The sequence below is a fragment of the Chionomys nivalis genome, chromosome 9, assembly GCF_950005125.1.
Source record: "Chionomys nivalis chromosome 9, mChiNiv1.1, whole genome shotgun sequence".
Taxonomy (NCBI): Eukaryota; Metazoa; Chordata; class Mammalia; order Rodentia; family Cricetidae; genus Chionomys; species Chionomys nivalis.
The window spans coordinates 48,480,113-48,503,389 of record NC_080094.1 but is presented as its reverse complement, the minus strand read 5'-3'; the positions used below and the strand labels follow the sequence as shown (position 1 = coordinate 48,503,389).

The following is a 23,277-nucleotide window of genomic DNA, read 5'->3' as shown; positions in this document are numbered from 1 at the left end:
AGATTAAGATTAAAACCCTTCCTTCTTAATTATACAAAAAGGGAAGAAATGCTATGGGATAATCCTCTTGTAGACTGTAAAGGTTTGTCATTTGAATTGGTTTAATAAAGCACTGATTGACCAGTAGCCAGGCAGGAAGTAAAGGCAAGATGGCCAAACTAATGATAATGGGAAGGAAAATGGCAGAGTCAGGAGTCACCATCCAGGCACAGAGAGAGCAGGAGATGAATATGCCATCCTAATAAAGGTACCACCACATGGCAGAGCATAAGTAAGAAATATGGTTAACTTAAAATGTAAGTGCTAGTTAGTAATAAGCCTGAGCTATTATCTGAGCATTTATAAGTAATATTAAGCCTCCAAGTCAGTTATATGGGATGTAGTCACCAGGTATTTGGGAACAGGTGGAAAAGAGAGGAATGGCAAATTACAAAGCAAATCATAGCAGCTTATAGCTCTGCTCCAGGGAAAGGTTTCCAGGATGTTTCCCCAGTGAAGTTGTTACAGCTCTGCTTGGGTCTTCCAGAGTCTAACAACTCTGCTCCACTAGGGGAAGGTTTCCCAGCAAAAAAGTTACAGTTCTGCTCCACTCTGCAAGATGGTTGTCTCCTAGACCTCGTTCAAGAGATTTATTGGGAGGGAAGAATTTAGGATGTATCTTCCAGGGAGTTTTGAAATTTTAGGACAGATAGGTCCCTTTCTTCATTAAGCTGTAACTGTAAACTATAAAGATTCTCCCAGAAAGCCTCCAACTCTGTCACAATGAGCACTTTGAAATACAAGGGCAGTGTATCTCTGGCTTCCCGACAGCTCTGAAAAGGGCTTAGCTTAGAGAATTGCAAAAGTCTGTGATTTCCTAGTGAGGATTCGGGACATGACGCAGTGGAGTGAACTGTAGACCTTTAACGCCAGATGTTAGTACAAAACTGGAAATCACTCCCTGCAACTATCCTACCAATGTCCTGCAAAATTCCATTAAAGCTTATAAGTCACAGCTTCTGGATTCTCCCTTAATCCCCTATTCATTGATCCAAAATCACGTCAAGGCATAGTAAACAATATTACCGACTTAATCGGTCTTAGGGATTTTGATCAGGTACATACAGAGTGCTACAACTTATTGTGATAAAATAGTAAGTAAGGCTTTCTGGTGTATCTTTTCTAATGATTTTTTTAAAAAATTATTTGAGACATGTTCATTTCTCGTGTGTGTGTGTGTGTATGTGTGTGGGGCCTGGCATCTGACTGGAAGCAGGCCTTTCTGTAAAATATCAAAGATTCAGCCCTTCATCTCATCATACCTCAGTTTACCAAAAACAGGCTGAGCATGGATGTGCTGAACACTACCGGCTGTAAGGCCCAGCAAATACAGTCTGAAACCATGCACACACTGCCCCATGACCATGAAGAATGTTACTCCAGCACTGTTTTTCAGCCTAACTTCAGACAAAGAAAAGTTACTTTTAAATGGTCTTTCTCTCACTTGGTGGGAGAATCTGACCTTCTGGTCTGCATATCTTTGATATTAAAATGATAGCAAGGAAAGGAAGGTGAAAGAAATCTGTCTCCAGAAAAACCTGGGAGAAGCATCTCTGTCAGGAGCCCAAGACAGGGACTGCTTAGATGAACACAAACAGTACAAAAGCCAGGCCCCACCCTCAAGAGAGCATCCAGTTCGATTCCCCTTGCCTTCCCCTTCTCTCCTCCCTGCTCCCCACACTCTTAACAATCAAAGTCAATTGCACATAGCAGTGCAGAGGACCAGAACAGTCACAGAATGAGCAGATGAGAAAGGACCTTGGAGACCAATCTGTCCAGCTCCCAGGTGATGGATGAAGATACAAGGCCCCACAGGAGGCAGCTGCAAGTCTTGGCCACACAAATCAAGGCATTGCTGATATGAGAAGCCAGAATTCCTGGCTTTGCTCCAAAGGGTTTTTCATGAACTCATACAGGATGTAAAGAAATTTTGTTATTTAAGTCTCTAATCTCATGGGTTCTTTAGAGCGATCGTATTTGTTTTGCAGATTCGTAGCATCTCAAGAGACGTAGAACTAAGAATGCTTATCCTGCCTCCCACCTTCTGGCTTTTCCATCCTGTCTTCTCTCCCTTTTGCTTGCTTCACCTTCTCTCTTTCCTTTCCTTCTGCACACATACCCTAGGGAAATACAATTAGCTCTTGCCTGGAATTGTTCAAACTTGGCCTGAGGTTTTAAAAATTAAGATCAGCACAACTTAAGATCTAAGGACCTTTGAAAAAGGGAGTCTACCCAAATAGTCTGATACATTTATGTAAAATTAAAATTGTATTTATTTTATTTACATCGCCACTACCCCACCAACTTTCATCTTCAGGTTCGAAATTATCCCATCTGGTTCAGTATCTTACAGTGGGCTGTGTAAGTTTCCTTGGTTCTCACAGGACCAAAGCAAACTAATAAAATGTTTCTCCCACAATCCTCTGCACTATCTGTTCATAATTAGCTTTTCAAAAATTAAACTGAACTTTCCAAAATTGACCATTTCTATCTAGTACTATACATGAATCCAATTGGTCCATCTCATTCTTGACTCTAATAGACATTTTCCCCAGGCATATAAAGGAGGGACAGAGGATGAGGAATGAGGGGAGGGGAGAGAGAGAGAACAATGAAATGAAAAATTTCCCAATAATGAACAAAACACCAAGAGTTGCAAAAAATTTACTGAAAATTTCCAAAGTTTTTGAAATTGTTATAAAACATAACCAAGCACACTGAACCTAATCATAAGACACACACACACACACAAAAAAATCTTACTTTTTTTCTAGGTAGATATGTATAGAAAAAAAGGAATAGCTACAAGACTTTGTCATTGGTTTAAGCTCTAGGTATTAGACTCCTGCACACATATTGTCTCATTAAGTACCATCCAGAAAAGAATTACCCTTAGAAACCAAGGCCACCTGGGCAGGAGACACTGATCTATTAATACCATCCTAGCCCATCATCTATCAAGGCCACTGAAGGATTAGCAAGTCTTTGTGGAAAGTACTTTCACCTGATCGGCAATTGAATAGGGACCAGAGGAAGGAGAAAACCAAAGGCTGATTTTGGAAAACTAGTAAGACCTGATGCTTTATTTCACTTCCTTGCAGCTAAATATGCTCCCCGGGCTATAATTTCACTTGTTTTCTATCATACCTAGCAACCTCACTTCCATGAGGTCATCCCACTCATGACTGACAGCCCAGGTCCTGCGGTCTCTTCCCGTGGCTGTTGTTTGGATGAGGAGCTATCTGAAGCCTAACTTATACATTCCTATTGAGAACTGTATTTCTAACAGTTTGAGAACATGTGCTTGATCGTCATCAACCACTTGAGGTAGGTAGTCCCTCCTCTTTGGGTAGAGGAGGAAACCCGGTCTCTAAAGGCACATCGGCTGCCCACCACAGAGGTAAAAGGTGGCAGAGCAACAATTTGAACATAGAGCCTATGGAGGAAAGAAACTAGTGGCTCATCCAGCCATCCCAAGTCCAGGCTGCAATCTCTGTTTTAAAGATCAGCCCCACCCATCCATCTATTTAGATGTTTGAGTTATAAACAAGACAGCTGGACACTAAGAGGAATTGCGTCTTCATAATCTAAACCTGAGTAAATAGTAACAGTAGAGATTGCCTATTAACTCACTCCCTTTCAATTCTTAACTTTCGAAAATGGGATCCATCAGCAGCTTTTGCCTCTAGGCTATATGGAACATTCTCGAAAGAGTATGGCAGTCCACCACTCTGAGGGTTCCATCTGCAGTCTGTAACGTGCTACAGATCGCTACTGACATTGCTACACAAGCCACGGGGACCTTTGGAGACTTCCTGGGGAGCCACTCCCATATTTTGTCCCTACATAGAACAGACTAAACACTTTCTGAATAAATCTGACCACATTAGCAGCCCCTCTGCAAAGATATTCAGCCTGTTTTGTCCCTGGCCTGGTTTGGAAAACAGGGAACCCCATGGGCTTTTTTTGCGTGTTCTTCAGACACGTGACGGTTTGTTGTCCGGGATGGACTGGTAAACTGAGGTCACAACTGGAGAGAGACTGACTCTCAGTCTGAAAGCACCATACTGCAGACTGTAAACTCTGCGGCTGCCTTTGGGGAAGGCAGCGCTTCACATACACAGTGTATCTGTAAACCTGCATTTCACCCTTTTACAGACCCAGGACCCATCCAGTGTAGATGCTAATTTACAAGCTTTTTCTCCCCCATAAATAAGATTCAAAATTCAGATCAATTGATGTTTAAGTTAATAAAATTCTGTGCTTGTCTCTTGACGGAGGGCTTGGTCCACAGACTCACAAACTGGATGGTGCCCATGGAGCCCGGTTCCCTGCAAAACACACCAGTATGTGACAGGCATTGACAACTGGAGGCCACAGATGTTAGCAAGGCGATCTGCCCTGTTCTTGGCCCCTGAGCAGCTGAAGCTCAGCCCCAGAGGAGGTGTAAAGAAAGCCTTGTGGTTCAAGTCCGTCTTGACTCACAGTTTCACTGTCTTATCGTGACTAAAGCCGCTCACCATGTCTGTGGTTTTCTTACATAAATTTTCAATCCAGCTCGTGTTGTTGTAAAGCATCTTTTCCAGCCCTGATGTCGGGGCTGGATTTTTAGCTCGCATATTTTTTCCAGATGTGATGAGCTCTCCGTAGCCCTCTTGGTGAGCAAACGCGTACCCGGATCTTCTGGAGCTTGACCTGCGGGTCTGAGGCCTTCGGCTTCGGATGGGCCTTTCCTTTCTCTGAGCCTTCTGCCACCTGCGGATCTGAGGAGGACGAGAGCCATGGTGAGATGATGAACCCAAACATTAGACTCCAGACATTCGGCTACTGAGTAACACTTGAGTGTCTGCTGCAAGGAAACATTCTCCTTCTCTGCAAAAGGAAACTTTAAGCCAAAAAGCCACAATATTCTCCACCCCAAAGATCACACTAGGCACCAAGCAGGGTTTTTTTTTATTCCTAGCGAGAAAATCTTATGTAAACAAGAAATATTTCAATAAATTTCATTACTGTCTCTATTTCATTGGCCTTCTGCTATATTTGGGGGAGGTGTTTGCTTTGCTTTAGTAGCAGTGCTAGGAAAAGAATCCAGGATCTCGAGCATACTTTTGTATAGAAATATTATAAATATAGTTCCAGTACCTATAGTCTTTCCCCTTTTCCCCTTTTACACTCTGTCTGGGTCCTGCAGTTACTGGATTAGGAGAAAATTTGGAAAATTGGAGTCAGAATTTTCCCCTCTTATAGAAGATCATCTTATCATGAAATTTTCAGGGTTTTTATTTATTCTGTTTTGGTGTGTGTGTGTGTGTGTGTGTGTGTGTGTGTGTGTGTGTGTGATGCATGAATATGAATGTGTGGATGTGTGGACTTTTAAAGAACTAAGCCTATTGTTGAGAGCTGATGGGTGGATTTACTGTCTCAGGGACACTATCTAGAGCTGCAGCTCCTCCTGCCCCCTCTTCAGCAACATTTTCTGAGCCTCAGGTGTAGGGCTGTGTTGCAGATGCAGATATTGTATCCACTGGAGTTGGGCGCCATATAGAAACTTTGTTCTCTGCATTTTGGTAAGTGCAGCTCTTTACAGTGCTCCACCTGCTGCAAAGAAGTTTCTTTAATGCTGGGCAGAGACTACACTTGTCTGCAGATTTTACAGAATCCTGTCCCAGATGAAGAGCTACAGAGAGTCAGTGGCTATGGGAAAAGAAGAATCAGTTTCCTCAGGGACAAGCTCCCATACAGGTTGCCTTGTCTCAAGCGGTCATCCCTAGAAGTGTGTGTGCACTATCTGCACATAACTGTGCAGGAACAGTGAACAGACTCAGCACAGTCACAGAAGAAGAAATTATGAATTCGGGAGGGGGAGCACAGAAAGAATTGGAAGAGGGGAGAAGGGAAAAAAGATCTAGATGTAATCCTCATATGAAATTTCAAAAAAAATTAAGAATGAAACATCATTTAGGTGGGTTTCCAATGCATCTTCTATCTCCCTGTAAAGGTTAAGTAGAGAAAATGACCAGAGGTTTTGCATGAGTGCTCACTTCTAACTTTCACATCTGAAGACACTCATTAAGCAAATCATGGTAATCATCTTTAACACAAGAAAAATGAGCATCTTCGGGTTGCCATTATTTTCTGGGTTGGATTGAGCACAGAACCAACAGGGAAGAACAGACACAAAGGACTCTGCAATCATTTCACACTTTGTCCCCCAAAATGTAAGGGACATCACAGTAAGAAAGGCCACCTTGGAGCCCTCATCCTCACTGATCTGGCCCCATTATCTTTCCTCGTGGGGTGATGCCAGTATCTCCCCTCCTCCTCTTCTCTCCGTCCTGAGTCCCAGCCTAGCCCAGCATTGCTTTATTTGTCCTCTTTTACCTAGGAGCCACCGAGCGCTATTCTATCTCTGGCCTAGGCTACGTTTTTTACCTATGACCACTGAGTGTTATTCTATCTCTGGCCTAGGCTACGTTTTTACCTATGACTGTCGAGCGCTATTCTATCTGGTCTAGGCTACTTTCCACACCACGTTCTTTCTGTTTTCCTTCCCGCTTTGTATTCCCAGTCCACTCGGCTGCTGCTGTTCCCTTTTGAAATCTGCTCAACAAGCCAACTCCTCTCACTTACTTGCTAAACCAGTATTCTTTTTCCACCCAAACAATGAGACCCCTTGCCTTGACTTGTTTGGATTCCTTGTATGGTGCCCTTAGCTTTCCCTATAGCTTGCCCTTCTCTTAAAGAAATACTACAGCATTAACCCAGTGAACTTCTTTTCCCAGAGTCAGGGGTAAAAATACTTTAACTCGCCATGTATCCACATTTAGCCTGCTATAGTTCTCTTCACTGACATTTAGGCCTAGGACTAAATGATGCTGTGGACGTGTGGGAATGTCACTGCTCATTCCTTGTGCACCTGTTCAGACAGAGAAGGACACCACTCACGAGAGCCACCAGCCAGCTTCCAAGTACTCACAGTATGGCAACATACCTGATCACTTAGGCTTGGGTACAAATACATCTTCAGAAATCTGAATGCCACCACCGGCATGACCGAAGTCACTGCGATCAAGAGAACAACAAGCCAGACGAACTTCTGACTCAAGGAGTGCCATGCATTTCCTACCATTAGAGAGACATAGACATCCCAGCTATAAAACATTAATCGTTATAAAATATTTATAATTACATAAATTAATTTACAATTATAGTTAGTGATTATTAATTAGATTCATAATCATATAAACTTAAAGACATTCCATCCTGTTTGACTTAATCCCTTCTTTCAACCTTATAATCTATGATCAGATTAGAACTTCTGATTCGTGATTTTAATTCAGGCCCAGTGTCAAGCAAGAGCCTCACTGACTGCCTATGTCATAGGGATGCGCTGTATCTAGTACAAGGCTAACCTCTGAAATGCCAGGCAACAGCCCAGAAAAGCTGCCTCTAAAGGAGCCTGCTATTCCTTTGATGCTCCCTCGGTCATGAGCTAAAGATCTAAGATGATCCTGGAGGTTTCTGGGTTGAAGAAAATAGTTCTCCATTACCACTAATGCATCTACCCAACATGAGAGATGGCGGGCCGGAGAAACCCATCGCCAATCCTGAAGGCAGCTTCCAGACTTTACACTCGTTCTTCACGTATTTATTGTCTGTCTAATCAAGGGAGCAAGAGGTAGACAGGCAGACTTCATGGGAAGACACCATCCCTGTCCGAGCTCATTTTCTATATCTTTATCATGGTCTTCAATCAACCGGGTCTTTACCTCCCTCCCACCCATGCACCTATGTTAACATCATTCAAATGGGTTTTGGATATGAGAGCTTGGCTACTGATGGCTATGTCAGCCTTTTCTGGCTTTGGAGAGAAAATCTGTCTACCAAAGAGCACTGGCTCCAGTTACTGTAAACCAAGGGCAGAGCAAACTTGACCCAATCAATTAGATGTCTTTTTGAGCTCCTTGATGCTCATTACCCACAGACAATGCTGAAAAAAAAAAAAAAGCTTTGCTTTAAAGCCACTCCCCTCACCACCCATCCGTTGCTGCTAGTTACTACGGAAAAAAACTTTTTTTTTTTACAAAACCCCAATGTTGATCTAACTTTTGTAAACTTTCATTAGATCTCAGTAATTAATTCATGGAATGGCATGCGCTTAACTAAAAGGAATTAGTCTGTACACAAACTACATTCTCCGGGGAAGCAGTCCCATTTTGCACATTAGAGTGGTCTTTAGGATTGGAAATGCACAAAACGTTCAAATCTGGTAACACAGAAGTAAATAAAGTGAGACTTAGAAACAGTTCTCGAGTCTTCCTTTCCTAACTGGCGTGTTCCCATGACTAACCAACATGTTTTTCCGCATGATTGGAATCTTTTGGTAAACAAAGTATTAGTGGTGTATTGAGCAAGACTGTTAGGATGTGAAGAAGTTACTGTACATGTAAGAAGGCACAAAGCTGAAGAATGGTGTCTGGGCACAGCTGAATAGAAATAGAACCCTAGCATCAGTAAAGAAGCCACTTCAGAATCGATCTGGTGGCACATCCTGCACAGATCAGTCTCGTGAGAATAGTTCTCTAGGCTTGATGTGGGAAGTCCTTCTGTATATGTATTGCTTTTATTAGTTAAAGAATAAAAATATCTGCCTTGGCTGGTGATAAGGTAGAATAGAACCAGGCAGGGAAAAATAAACTGAATGCTGGGAGGAAGAAGGCAGAAACAGATGTTAGATGGAACTTTACCCAGTAAGCCACAGCCATGTGGCAATGCACAGATTAATGGAAATGGGTTAGTTTAGGATATAAGAGCAAGCTAGAAATACACTTAAGCTATTGGCCAACCAACGATTTAATTAATACAGTTTCTGTGTGATTATTTCAAGTTCTGGGCAGCCAGGAACGAATAAGCAGTCGGCCTCCTACTACATAAGCTGGGATAATCATAGGATGGATTTGAAACGCTGTGCTGTCTGCTTGAGCTCACAAGACTTGTCTCTGTGCATCATTCCTTCCTAGGCTGTTGAGATGAACTCCAAAACTCTCTGCCCTTCGCTTACTCACCTCTACTAGAGAATTAAAAACTTCTTGGAAAGTATATTAATAGTTCTTGTGTAAAAGTTGGTGACCTTTTCAGAGTCATTTGGAAGCGTAAACTCGAGCGCAGGAACACTGGCCATGCCCTCCTTATTGAATAATGCAGTCTCCAGACTTAAAGGGATTTTAAGGGTTCCTTGATACCCCATCAGACAGACATCCAAATTCTCCCATGGTGCTCCCAAACATAATCATCAGCTTACAATTTCTTAAGGGATAGTATTATTCTGGCTAGTTTTTATGTAATCTTGCACAAGCTAGAGTTATTTGAAAAGAGAGACTGAGAAAATGCCTCCATAAAATTGTTCTATATGCCAATCTGTGCAGCATTTTCCTAAGTAGTGATTGATGTGGGTGGGTTCACATTGTGAGTGGTGCCACCCCTGGGCTAGTCATCCTGGATACCATAAAAAATCAGATTGAGTCAGGCATGGTAGCACAAACCTGTAATCCTAGCACTTGGGAGACAGAGACAGGTGAATTTCTGTGAGTTTAAAGCCAGACTGGTCTAAAAAGAGAGTTCCAGGACAGTCAGGGCTGTTATATAAAGAAACCCTGTCTCAAAAACAAAAAGAAGGAAGGAAGGAAAGAAGGAAGGAAGGAAGGAAGGAAGGAAGGAGAAAAAAGAAATGGAAAGAAAAAAGAAAAACTCAGATTGAAGAAACCACGGAGAGCAAGCCAATAAATTGTGTTCCTCCATGGGCTCTGTGTCAGTTCCTCCTGTGTCTGGGCTCCTGCCTTGAGCTCCCCTTGACCTCCCTTCATGATAGACTGTGATCAGAACACGTAAGATGAAATAAACCTTTTCCTCCCCAAGCTGCTTTTGGTCATGGTATTTATCACAGCAATAGAAACCCTAACTAAGACAAACAGTATCATCAGAGTTAATATTTATTTAGCTAGACTACATCTTCACATTTCATATGTAGCAACTCATTTGATCTTCAATTCTTTCTATTGAAAATGGGAACAATTAATAACCCAGTTCATAAATAAATCCTAAATCATGGAAAGGCTAGAAAATGGGTTCAACATCACTCAATTCGTTAAGTGGTGGAGCTGGTGTTTGAAGCCTGACTATCTATTCAGCCATCTCATCTGGCCACCTCAGGAAGGATGTTCAGAAATCTACAGAGGGCGGTAACACCTGTAACCTCTTTTATCTAAATTCTGATAATATCTACGGGGGAGCTTTGACAGACATGCTGGTGGTAACCTCATATAAAGAGAAGTGGGTATTTTTTCCTCTTTTCTCTGCATAACAAATGAATTTTTCACAGGCTGTACAGTTGTCTCAATGTTCAAGTTATGCCCCCTGTTTCCTAGGGCACAGCCCATTGCATCTGGGCTGTTAGCACCTCTAAGTTGCCCCCGGCAAGGGAAACAGCAGTCTCTTGGGATCCCTTTCAAATCTGAAAGGCTTCAGAGACATGAGTAAACACCTAGGCAAAAGGTTGTTAGCCACTTCTAGTCCCACACAACACACACACACAAAAAAAAAACAGGTCACAAAGACAAAGAACTTTCGGTGTGACCCAGGGCCTCACAATGGTAAGGCTACTTACCGACAAAGGGGAACTGGTGCGGGAAGATTCTAAAGACGCCGTTACTGTGCATGGCCAGTAAAATGGAGAAATATGTAGCCACACTGCCCCAGATGAAGACATGATTAATCACCGTCCAGTAACTGGTGTCCAAGGCTATCTGCAAATACAATCAAATGCAAAAAGAAGAGTCACTGTAAGCAGAAGCTTGCCCCCAAGGACTGCTCTGTGACCATCAGGCCAGCTGCGCCCACCTCCACTTCTGCACACACACCAGGAGACGGACGTGTCCGACAAGTGGCTGGAGCTCAGCTCTATGGGCAACTGCATCTGCCAAGGCTGAAGCAGCCTCAAGGAGTGGAACATTAAGGGTCTTATTTTTTTATGAGAAATAAGACAATAGAATGATTTTCTAAATTGCTATCAAAGTATTTCTATTCGGAAAAATCTTGTAGTGGGAATAACATCTTATGAGCTGCGTGTAAAATTTCATAAGTTATTTTTACACATGTGATTTTTTATATGAACATTCCCACTCATTTTGATGATCCCTGTCTTCATTACTCAAATCACAGCAATGAAAAATCTTTGAATTTTTGGTCCTAAAATTTGTGGTGACCTGGGAGTGTGTTCCCAAGCCTTTCTTCCCTTCCGGTGTCATTTATGGGAACAACAATGTTATTTACGCGGCAGAGGCCTCAGGAGATGTGCAGGTAAAAGATCACAGACTCCTTCTCTGCCTGAAGGGACCCTTTCAGTGACATAAACATATCCTCTGTCAACATGGAAACAGGCTCCCCACCTCCACTGCAGTTTGCTGCCCTCTGAAGGATTGTAGCAGTGGGACCCTGGAAGCAGAAGATTTGAATTACAGGATTGTTACACCTGAAGACAGACGGCCCTGCCGTCCACCCTGGTCACAACCCGCTAATTATCTGGTGTTTTTGGTTACCAGGACACTAAACCAGGACCACCAATCCATTTTTCCCATCATTAACAAAAGGAAATAGCCTGGTCCTATATTACAAGCAGGAAAAGAAATTATTACCCATGTAGAAGACCTAGCAAAACGAACAAGCATCTCCCATTGAAATAAAACTAAAAAATGGGGCAGACAAGGACTATGGCAACAGCTACGCATTGTGATATCTCTTAAGGGGATGCGATGCAAGCCTGAGGGGAAAACACCATAAGAATCACCACTGATGAGAGCTAAATTTATATCCTGGAGTGAATGAATGTTAACAACAGGGAACACAAACCAAGAAACGGAAACAATTTGTGGACCTGTAGGTATCGGATCTGTGAGCCCAATATACAATTAATAGGATCTTTGAACAAAGTGAAGGAATAAGAAAGAAGTGCCCGTCGAAGATCTGATAGAAGCAAAGTGTGCTCAGTCAGCAGCAGCCTAGGTTTCACACTGAGAGGACTCTTCAAATCCCAGGCAAATTAGTGGGGGAGAGGGGGAATCACATTCTGCTGGCATCAGAGAAATCAAAAAAAGAGCATAAACTTTTAGACCAAAAAGCTACTGAGGGGAAAGGATCAGCTGACATCACCCTAACACAGGGGAACCCGAAGATAGAAATGTAGCGGTACAGTTGACAGGGGTTCCGGGTGGGGTGGAAGGAGCTCTCTCACTCAGAAGTCCTGTTATCACCCAATATAGTGCTTAAATACGAAGATAAAGAATATTTAAGCTCAAAATTTTAACATCCAAATCCCCTTTCTGAACTATTTCCTGGAAGATATTGTTGTACCCAAATCAATCAAAACAAAACCTCAGGACAGTTGTAGCATAGAATAAAAAAAAAAAAAGATGGCACACAACGATTCTAGTAAATTTATAATTAGTTCTAAATAAATAATGATGTGAGCATTAGCTAAAGTGTCAATTTGAAAAGAAATTGGAACCTTCAAAACCTATGCTAAAGGAGTATTCGGCAGCATTCTGAATCTAAACCATACCATTGTTTACATGTCAAAATTGAAGATAAGAGTAAAGACAGAGAGAGAAAGGAAAAATAAAAACAGTCCTAAACTACAACCCAGCCACAAAGCCTTTGGAATACAATGTTGCCGGCAGGATATGCTGGTGAGATGGTGGCCCAGGGCTTGTGGGGGTAACCAAGCAATATCTTATTTGACATAAGGTCCACTCCATGAGATGGAACCCATGCCTGACACTGTTTGAGTGACCAAGACTGAGACTAAACAGCACAGGGACCTAGTGTAAACCCAAACACCACTGTTACACAAAAAAGTAGCAATAACATGACCCGTAATGACATTCTCCTGTACTCATAGACCAGTGCCTTGCTCGGTCAGCATCAGAGAAGCCTCCTCCCACACCAGATGGGGACAAATACAGAGACCCACAGCCAGACAGCATGCAGAGAGTGAAAGACCTTGGAACACTCAGCCCTAAGTGAACACCTCCATCAAATCCTTCCCCTCAGGGTAACCAGAGGAAGAGGAGGCAGAAAGAATGTCAGAGCCAGAGAGGATGGAGGACACCAGGAAAACAAGGTCCTTTAAATCACCATGACTGACAAACATGAATGCAGTTTTTGTTTTATCGTATAGTATAGTAATAGTATGGTATAGTATAGTATAGTATAGTATAGTATAGTATAGTATAGTATAGTATAGTATAGTACAGTATAGATCGTTCTCCCTTAGAAGCCTGTTTGTATTCTAATAAGAGACAGAAAAGTAGTGGACCCGGAGGGGAGGGATCCCAAATGATGGAGAGAAACTGGGAGGAATAGAAGGAAGGAAAACCATAATCATGATATATTATATTAGAAAACAAATCTACCTCAACAAAAAGAGAAAAATTTGAAAAGACAGAAACAAAACAAACAAATAGCCCCAATTTTGTTTCATTAGAGGTAGCTGAAAAATGAAATGATCTAGAAGAAGAGTGTAAAATGTTTGGTGATAATTAAAGCTACTTAGAGATTCCACCCCAGTTGAAATGGCTAAGATCAAGAAAGCAGGTGTCAACAAATGCTAGTGAGGGAAGAGGGGAACCCTTTTATGGTGTTAGCAGGAGTGTGAACTGGTGTAGCTGCTGTGGAAATCAGTGTGGTAATCATACAAGAAGACTTAAAGGAAAACTATTTGGTCTAGCTGTGCTACTCCTGGCCACACATCCAAAAGACTCTATACCTACCATGGAGATACCTATACATCCATGATAATTCCTGCTCTATTCGCAGTAGCCGGGACATGAAAATAGTCTAGATGCCCATCAACTGACGAATGGGTAATGAAAACGTGGTACATAGGGTAGTGGTGGCGCACGCCTTTAATCCCAGAACTCAAAAGGCAGAGGCAGGTGAATCTCTGTGAGTTCGAGGCCAGCCTGGTCTACAAGAGCTAGTTCCAGGACAGGCTCCAAAGCTACAGAGAAACTCTGTCTCAAAAAAACAAAATAAACAAACAAAAGAAAGAAAATGTGATACATACACAAAATAGAATTTAATTCATTTGTTTAAAAAATGAAATTATAGTTTGTAGGAAAATGGGCATAACTGGAAAATATTATAGTAGATGAGAATCCAGACCCAGAAAAACAAACATTATCTGCTCTTTTTTTATATGTGAATCCTAGATTTGCAATTTTAGTTGTGTATGTTTTACTTGGAGTGTCTATACAGATTAAAAGCCAGAAAGTACTCGTGAAAGGCAGGTGGAAACATACACGTTATAAAGGAGAAGGAGGGAAAAACTTAAAATGAAAAGGAGTTCAAATGAAAGTTCCCTGTATGGGTGAAGCATATTGGTTCCAAAAGACAAGAAGTATTAAACAAAAATCTCAGTGCCATGCATGAAATATTCCCTATTGTTATGAGCCCACCCCTCAAACAACACAGGCTATCACCGTTGCTCTTGGTTGCCCACTATCACTAGACAGTAAGACTGTCCTGGTGAAAACACCACGTGCTTTGGTTGCAGGGCATACAGAAATCAATTTCTCACTGACAGGGAACCTTCCTCCTTGCTGGCTAGCTTACATGGTGCCAGTAGATACTACGGAGATTTCTAGGTGAAAAAATGGCTGTACCCAGTGCTTGGACCCTGCATGCTACAGTACAACCCGACAGACTAAAAATGGAATCAGCCTAGATGTCCATCAACTGACGGATAGACAAGGAGAATGTGATACATACACACTGCGCTCACAGGTACAGAGCGGCTGTGCTCCAAAGAGGAAGCATAAAGAACACAGCACCTCTCTCTGACTCTCCCTGGAATCCCACAGACTTCAGACATCAGACACGCAAACTGCAGAACAGTTTACAAACCCTCTGACCACTATTCTTCAGATTTATTACAGATGAAGAAAGACCACAGAGCCGTCAGAGGTCAGAGACGATGGCAGCATGACAGCGAAGTACCCTGTGGAACCCTGTGTTGGGCACTGGAGCAGAGAAAAGTTATTAACAGTAAAGCTAGGGAAGCCTGAGCCACGCCTGTAGTATAGGTAACAATACTGGTAATTTCTCCTAATTTCCGTAGGTGCCATCATGGTTGCGGGTCAGGCTGAGCAGACACACTGTCTATCAACTACAGTGTCAACTCTTCTGAAAATCTATAATTATTTCAAAAGAAATGTTTTATTAATTATTCTTGTTTAAATTGTGAACATAACAAAGACTTTTAAACATCAATTATTTCCTAGGCAGCCAGAGGATGTAGACTCAACATTGTGAACTAATGGTCTCTTATTGGTGTAGGCCTGACTGAGAGGGGGTTTTTTCTTAAAAATCTATTTAAGAAGATGTTTTGCAATGAGTTAAAATAAGAACATCAAACTTCCATATAGTCTTGGACCTAGAATTCCCCTTTTAAGAAGACAGCCTGGCTGAGCATGGTAGTGCATGCCTTTAATGCCAGAACGTGGGAGGCAGAGGGAGGTAGAGCTCTGTGAGTCAGGAGCCAGCCTGGTCTATATTGTGAGTTCCAGCCCAGACAATGAGACCCTGTCTCAAAAAAAAAAAAAAAAAAAAAAAAAAAAAAAAAAAAAAACCAAAACAAACAAAAAAAAACAAGTGAAATATCAATAAAGAATATGCTTTAAGGCAATAAAGACACACTGAGGATTTGGCATATGAAAGTTTGCCACTGTGCTGTTTCTCATAGTGAAAATCATAGAAGGATTCTAACAGTGTCCTGGATGTTATGTTCATATGCTCAAGTATTAGAGCCATAAAAGGAACATTTCAGAGAATAATCCAAAGACAAGATACTTACTTAGGAGACAAAGATAAGTGTGAAACAAAATTATAAAATCACACAAAATTGATTTCTATAATTTTTTGCCATGTTAGCACCAGTGTGGAACTGTGGATAAATTTTAATTTTTCTCTATGCTTTTCTACTCTTTCCAGATTTACTCTATGTGCCCAAGTTCTGTGTGGGCCTCCCCGCTGCAGGGTCTTGCTTTTCTTTAAGGCTTCTGAACCTCAGGAGAGACCACAGCCCAGGCTGCTTCCATTGTTGCCCCGGGCTCGGCACGGGGAACTGTTTCTCAGGCTGTTTGAGAACCAGCCTTAGATGTGTCCGAAGACTGTAGACATAATCTGGAAAAGCAAGCCAGTTTTCACTATTCCTCTCTAGTGGTTGGGCACACCCTGGCAAGCTCTTTATGATAGGATCGGAGAGAGGAAATTCCCTTTTATTATCTCCCCCATTTATTTAATACTCAAGAAATGCTCATGTGACCTGTGACATGAGATCATCTGATTTTTAACAGTTCACTTAATAACCAAAACCAAAGTAACACAGAGGTTGTATCACCCACCACATCAGTTCGGTGCCGCAGGTATTCATGGACCAGAAGTTTGTAAGAACGCAATTGCACTAGAAAACAAACCAAATCACAACGCAGAAGACCAAGAACTCCCCTATCAGAGTGTCTCCATAAAGTGCCGTTTGAATAGCGCACTGAGCCTCCTCACGCACGGACAAAGGCGAGTGCCTCCACACACAAATACACACATCGACACACAAACAGAAGGAATTCCTTGTACTCCCTCAGGGTTACTCCCAGCCTGAAACCTTAACAAACAGAATCAGCAGATAGTGAACTTATGTGTGAACATATGTGTAAACCAATCACACCAAGGCAGAGCGGCTTACCTGTACACTGACCACAATGACTAAGGATGTGGCCATGGTAACCGCAAAGGACTGGTAGTCAGCAATGTGCTGCCCGTCTTCTCCAGCCGCGTTGTAAAAGGACCCATAGGGAATGAAGAAAAGGGCTAACGAAGTGTAGATTCCGTGTGCCACACAGATGAAAAAGATACGCTTGTTGAAAAGTAGATTCAGTTGTCCAGGTTCGTAGAGCTGAGGATAGTCCATGCTGTTCTGGTCACTCACATCCTGTAAACAGAGAGCAGTTTCAGAGAAGAGTCAGGGAGGCCCTGTATTCCCTATCCTCAGAAACAGACAAGGTCATTGTAAGCATCCCCTGCTACCTGTTACTCACTGGGCTAGAATAAAACATTACCGTGTTTTTATTCCCAGAAGAACCTACTTACCAGATTACAAATGACCCCTACTTTGATATGAAGACATTTCCATCCCCAATAGAAACAGAGGAGAGGGCACCCAGACCTTAAACAGCACAGGCAGGATTGGTCTGAACTTGAATGCATGTATTTGAACTCCAGTCAAAGTTTGTTTGCTGCTTTCTCTACAGGCTGCTCTGGCTGCGGCCATCTTGGAAGGGTTCAATGTCCAGGATTCCAGCACATTATGTATAATTTCCATGCACCATAAGGAAATTGCTAACATAGTCGGCAGAGGGCTTCAGAGTCAGCACTGGCCCCCTAGTCATGAGGTGAGCAGGAATGATGAGAAAAGGGGGAAAACCCGTGTTGTATTCAAAGTGGGAAGGGGGCTGAGACTAAACACTTAGGACCTGAGACTAAACACTTTGCCCAGAGAGAATTCAGCAATAAATGCCAAGGACTCAGGACAACAGAAACAGACAGAATAGGGAGCTCCAGATTTAGCAGCCACCAAGTTCTAGAAAAAAAACGTAACTGATTTCTCTAAAACTTAACGGACATATGAATCTATGAAACAGATTCTGCATTTCTGGCTGTCTATAAAAATGATGCTAATAGCCACAGTGTGAGCGTCAAAATGAAGGGACAAGACTAAAAGATGGCCAGCATAGAAGACTGGACAAAAATAGAGGTCTAGCCAGGTGATGGTGGCACGTGCATTTAATCCCAGCACTCAGGACGCAGAGGCAGGCAGATCTCTGAGTTGGAGACCAGTCTGGTGTACAGAGCTAGTTCCAAGACAGCAAAGGTTACACAAAGAAGCCCTCTCTTGAAAAATAAAAGAAAAAAAACAAAAAAAACAAAGACCATATGTAGAGAAGAAGCAGCCATGAAGCCATGGATGATAAATTCTGAAAGTCTAATACCCCTTCATCCTTGTCGAACGGCCCAGACTGCATAGATTCTGTGAATCTATGTACTCTTTAAGAAGCCCTCCCTGCAGAAGCCGTCATATGAGTGTACTTTCTTCTAGAGTGGTGACTAGTACAGTTACAGTCACAAGCTCTGAAACCACAGTGATGAGCTGAAGGCCTGGTAACAGGTTTTGGCAGTTTGTAATCTTGTTACTTAACCCAAGTCTTGGTTTCTTCATCTGTAGAAATGCAGACAGTAATACCTCCCACACAGAAAACCACTGTCATGACTAAGAGATGTTTCTGCAGAATCCTTGCCCCCTACTAAATGGTCAATAATCTATGCTCTAACATAAAATGTTGATGAAATGATGGTGGTAATAAATGATAGTGATAGTAAAATGCAGCGGCCCAAACTCAAGTGAGCTCGGGATGGTCTTAGTTCTGCCCCTAATCGGCTGGTTGGTCTGTGACTTAACCCCCTGGCCTTGCTCCTTTCACAGAATGAGGGACACCAGAGATGACCCCTGCGACCTTCTGGCCCAGCATCCATGACTCTGCCATCAGCTAAAGGACCAGCACAGACAAACCAAAAGAGGAGAGGAACAGACATTCAAGTTGATGTCAATCGAGAGGCTGATTATATTTTGTTTTGCTTTGCTCTGCTTTTTTCACATTGCACAATGACTGTTTTTTGTTTCTTCTTGTTTTTGTTTTCTTCCCAGAACCGTTTTATTTTTACTATTTGATTCCACATTGTGGGCAGCTACAAAGCACCAAGAAAAGAAACAGTTGTGAACAGCAGCCCTTGGAAGAGCGTGTGCTTAATTAATCCTTTACATCTAAGGTCTTTTGAAGTTCAGGACTTTGTGCGGATGCCCTTTTTACATATGGACAGGGACTCTGAACTAACTACAAAGCAGACAGAATGGGAGAAGGGAGTGACCTCACAGCGCGAAGATGTGCATTGTGCAATAGATAGCTGTGGGCCAGAAAACGAAGTCTAGTAAACAGGTCTAATAACAGATTGGAGAAAATCTGGTCTCAAAAATACTTCAAAAAATGTTTTAAAGTAATACACTTTAATTGTGCCATGGAAACTCTACTGGCTAGGTTTCTACTTCCCCACAGGCAGCCAGACTTCCTTCCTTGCCAGGAAGTACGTTCCAAACCAGAGTAGGCTATGAAGCACTATTTTGGTAATTGGTTTCTCCCCACTCTCCTGTCTCTCACACACAAAAACACTGAATAAAGTCTGTGTTCTTTCTCTCCATCACTGAGGGCTTGTGTGTGCTCACCTCTCTTAGATGGGTTGGTGCCCTGGGGTGGCTCCGTACTGGCCCGGAGGCCTCACTGTATATGCTGGTATTTTATGCACTGCCCCTGCTGCCCCTGACCCTTCATTTTTCCTTAGCCATGCACGGCTCTCTCCAAACCCCCAGACGCTAGCACGGCACTTCCCATCATGTGGTCTCAGAGGCACTAATTCTGAGACATTTTAATGCTTGAAGCCAGAGCAACAGGTTCACAAAGTGAACTGAATGGAAGAACCCTCCAGAATAAGGTTTGTTAGGAGAGAGAGAGAGCCCTGTTAACTATGAAGTGGGCGGGGAATGACAGGGCTTGAAGTGGGACAGCATTAGGACACATAGACACTACCAGGTACCAAAGAAACCCAGGACAAGGCTCCCTCAGTACCTGTGGCTCCTCCCAGAACTTCTCACCTTGCCCCCTACCTTAAAATTCTTCAGCCCAAGGACTTTGCTTCCTTTCTCATGGCTTCTCATTCCTATATAAACCTGACATTCAGCCATGTGTTCTCTTGGTCCTGTCTTGGTCCATTTGCCCTCACTCCTCTTCTCTCTCTCTCTTCTCTTCCTCTCTCACCCCCAACCCCCATCCTCACAGCACAGTTCAGTCTAGACTCTTTCATATGCCTCTGGCTGCCCTCTCCCTTGTATCTACAATAAAATCCTTCTCTTCAACCATACCTTGGAGTGGTCATGGCCACGTTTTCATTCACCCACCATGTCTAACATGATGGGAAGCTAAAGAGAAGCCTTCAAGGCTCCTGAACAAAGGAGATTTACATACTTTCAAAGGGGTGGCAGGAATTTCCATACCACATTGTTTGGGAGGCAGACATCACAGTTTCAAGTTTCCTTTATCCTGGGCAGCAGAGGAGGGAAGCTAGCCAAGTGTGTGTGTGCTCTACGTGTCACTGAAGTGTCTTGTCAACTCTTTGACAGACTGTAGGGTTGTTGTGACCCGGTGAAGGGTGGAGAAAGCTAAGGAATCTGTGCACTAACATTTAATGAAAACAGGGAGGGAAGAAGTAAAGATATAGCTAGATAGCAAAGTGAGAGGCCTGCACAATGAAAGCACCAAAGGAAAAAACTGAAGAAGACCCACAAGATGGACAGGTCTCCCAGACTCATGAACTGGTGGACTTAACATTGTAAAAATGGCCATCCTACCAAAATCGACCTAAGGACTCAAGGCAATCCTATCAAAATTCAAATGCAATTCTTGACAGAAACTGCAAAGCATTAGAATTAGTAGGGAAGCAAAATAGACTCAAGATAGCCAGGACCATCTGAAACAAAGAAGACTGCTGGAAGCTTCACTGTTCCTTAGTTTAATTTAAACCATGGAGCTATGGTGTTAAAACAACATGGTATTGGCACAAAAACCAAGCACATTAATCAATGGAATAAAATGGAAGCCATAGATATAAGTCCACACACCTAGATCCACCTGACCTGTTTTATAAAGATGACAACAATACACATGAGAGTAAACAGCATCTTAAACAAATAAGATTGGAGAAGTTTGATAGCTACACAGAGAAGAACGAAACTGAAACATGTATCTCACTATGCAAACAAATCAACTCCAAAGGTTGCTATTGTTAAGAATCGTAACGTAAATATATGTGTTTTCCCATGGTCTTGGGCAACCCCTGTGGAAGAACTCTTTGGCCAAAGAGGTCATGACCCACAGGTTGAGAACTGCTGACCTAGAATATACACACATTTCAAGAAAAGAAATAGCACAATTTTCAAATGAGTTATGGGTCTGAGCAGAGAATTCTCAATAGAAAAGTGTAAATGGATAATAAACATTTAAATTTTTCAACATCCTTAGTTATCAGAAAATGCAAATCAAAACTACTTTGAGACTCTGTATCACCTCAACTAGACTGGTTGTCATCAAGCAAACATGTGATCAAATAGTAGTGAGGATGTGGGGACCAGAAACCCTCATTCACTGACAGTGGGCATGCAGACATGGGCGACAACCATGGAAATCAGTGGCGAGGTGCCTTTAAAAGCTACAAACAGATCTACCATGTAAACCCTGGCAGATATCCGAAGGACATACATCCTACCACAGAGACCCATGCTTATCTGTATTCACCACAATAAGTAGGATATGCAAACAGCTGAGGTGTCTACCAGCTGATGAGACAATAATAAAAACGTGGTAAACATGCTCAGTAGAATTTTATCCAGCTGTACAGGAAACTGAAACTATGAAATTTGCAGGTGCATGGGTGGAAATGGAAAAAAATTATATGGAGTGAGATAACCCAGACCCAGAAAGACAAAAACAACATATTCTCACTCATCCATGGAGCCAGCGTTGGCCCTTTAGATTTATGTGTTTAACTTAAGTACCTGCTGAATCCAGGAAATTGGAGAGGGCCCATTGGTGGGGAAAGAAAGAGCTTAAGGAGGGAGGATAATGAAATACAAGCAATGTGAAGAAAGAAAGTGGAATGATGGGAAAGAAGATCTAAGTGGGGAAGGAGTGGCAGGGTAGGATAGAGAAGGGAGCAGGAAGAAGGATAGCTAATGTTAGGATGTTTTGAAAGTCATGTAGAAACCTATTCTTTTTTTTTTTTTTTTTTTTTTTTTTTGGTTTTTCGAGACAGGGTTTCTCTGTGGTTTTGGAGCCTGTCCTGGAACTAGCTCTTGTAGACCAGGCTGGTCTCGAACTCACAGAGATCCGCCTGCCTCTGCCTCCCAAGTGCTGGGATTAAAGGCGTGCGCCACCACCGCCCGGCTAGAAACCTATTCTTTTACAAACTTTACACACACACACACACACACACACACACACACACACACACAGATGTGAAGTTAAAAGGGTCAGTTGGAGTGTTGGGGTAGATCTGGGAAGACTTAGAAGTAGGAGTTGGGGAACAGTGAGTGTAGTCATAATACATTGTGTGTGTTTATCAAAGCCTCAAAAATTTAATTTAAAATATTATATTTTTAAAAAGATACAATCATAGAAATTTGAGAAATGATGGACTTAAATGAAAGAAAAGACTTCATGCATGACTTCTCAGAACCTTACATCATTACTGTGAGATGTGAATCCCTAAGAACAGATAGGGCAAACTTGGATGGAGAACGTTTTTGGAGAAGCAGCAGGCAGGGGAGGGAACCCAGAAGGACTTGCGACCCATGTAACACTTCTAATTGAAACTGCATTCCTAGGAATCTTCCCACGAATCAGCCTTCTACTTAAAAGCTATCTAGCAATAGCTGAAAGATTCAACAGAGAAAGTAAGCGACAAATACAGAAAAAGGAAAAGCACATACCTGGTCAAAAATCCCCATGGCTAAAACAGGTAGTGATGTGTAAACGATGTTAAAAAGAGTGATGAACCACTGGTCATAAACAGTCTGAAAAAAAGCAATACGTCCATGAGAAACACCGTCCACAGAGTGAAAATGGGCTTTGTCAGGGCTAAGTAACTCAGAGTCAGGGGCAAAGACTGGAACTCTTCCCAGGTTTTCCCTCTTTTGGGGGTTGTTGGATATTGAGGGTGCTGTCTTCTCTAGGTGTTTTGTTTTTGTTTGATTTGTTTTTAAGGAGGGACCTTGGTCACTGGGTAGCCCAGGCTGGTCTCTAACTTGAAGCTATCCTCCTGCCTCCGGCTCCACGTGCTGGGATTGGAGGCATGCATGACCATGCTCAACTCTTGTTCATCTCAAAAATGGCATCATATCTGCCATGTGTGTCAGTGGGGGTGAGCTGTACCAAAATGTGCAACATACCAAATCAACACACAACACCAGACATATGTGAGACCCCAGACCCTTGTAGTGGGTTACTATTGTATTCTCCAAGTTTTTAA

The 23,277-nt window shown here is 42.4% G+C and overlaps 1 protein-coding gene across 4 annotated transcripts in view; it reads right to left on the bottom strand.

The window, feature by feature from the left end:
* Nucleotides 1-2,693: 2,693 nt before the first annotated feature.
* The window catches only part of Atp8b4 (ATPase phospholipid transporting 8B4 (putative)), a 162,453-nt gene continuing 141,869 nt past the window's right edge, over nt 2,694-23,277 (bottom strand). For all 4 annotated transcript variants that reach the window (XM_057780833.1, XM_057780835.1, XM_057780836.1 and 1 more), the window contains 5 exons: nt 22,739-22,822; nt 16,835-17,080; nt 10,703-10,841; nt 7,031-7,161; nt 2,694-4,802 (listed from right to left, as the gene is read on the bottom strand). In XM_057780833.1, coding sequence (XP_057636816.1) covers nt 4,521-4,802; nt 7,031-7,161; nt 10,703-10,841; nt 16,835-17,080; nt 22,739-22,822 — 882 coding nt within the window. In that variant the 3' untranslated portion in view covers nt 2,694-4,520. The remainder of the gene's footprint in view (nt 4,803-7,030; nt 7,162-10,702; nt 10,842-16,834; nt 17,081-22,738; nt 22,823-23,277) is intronic.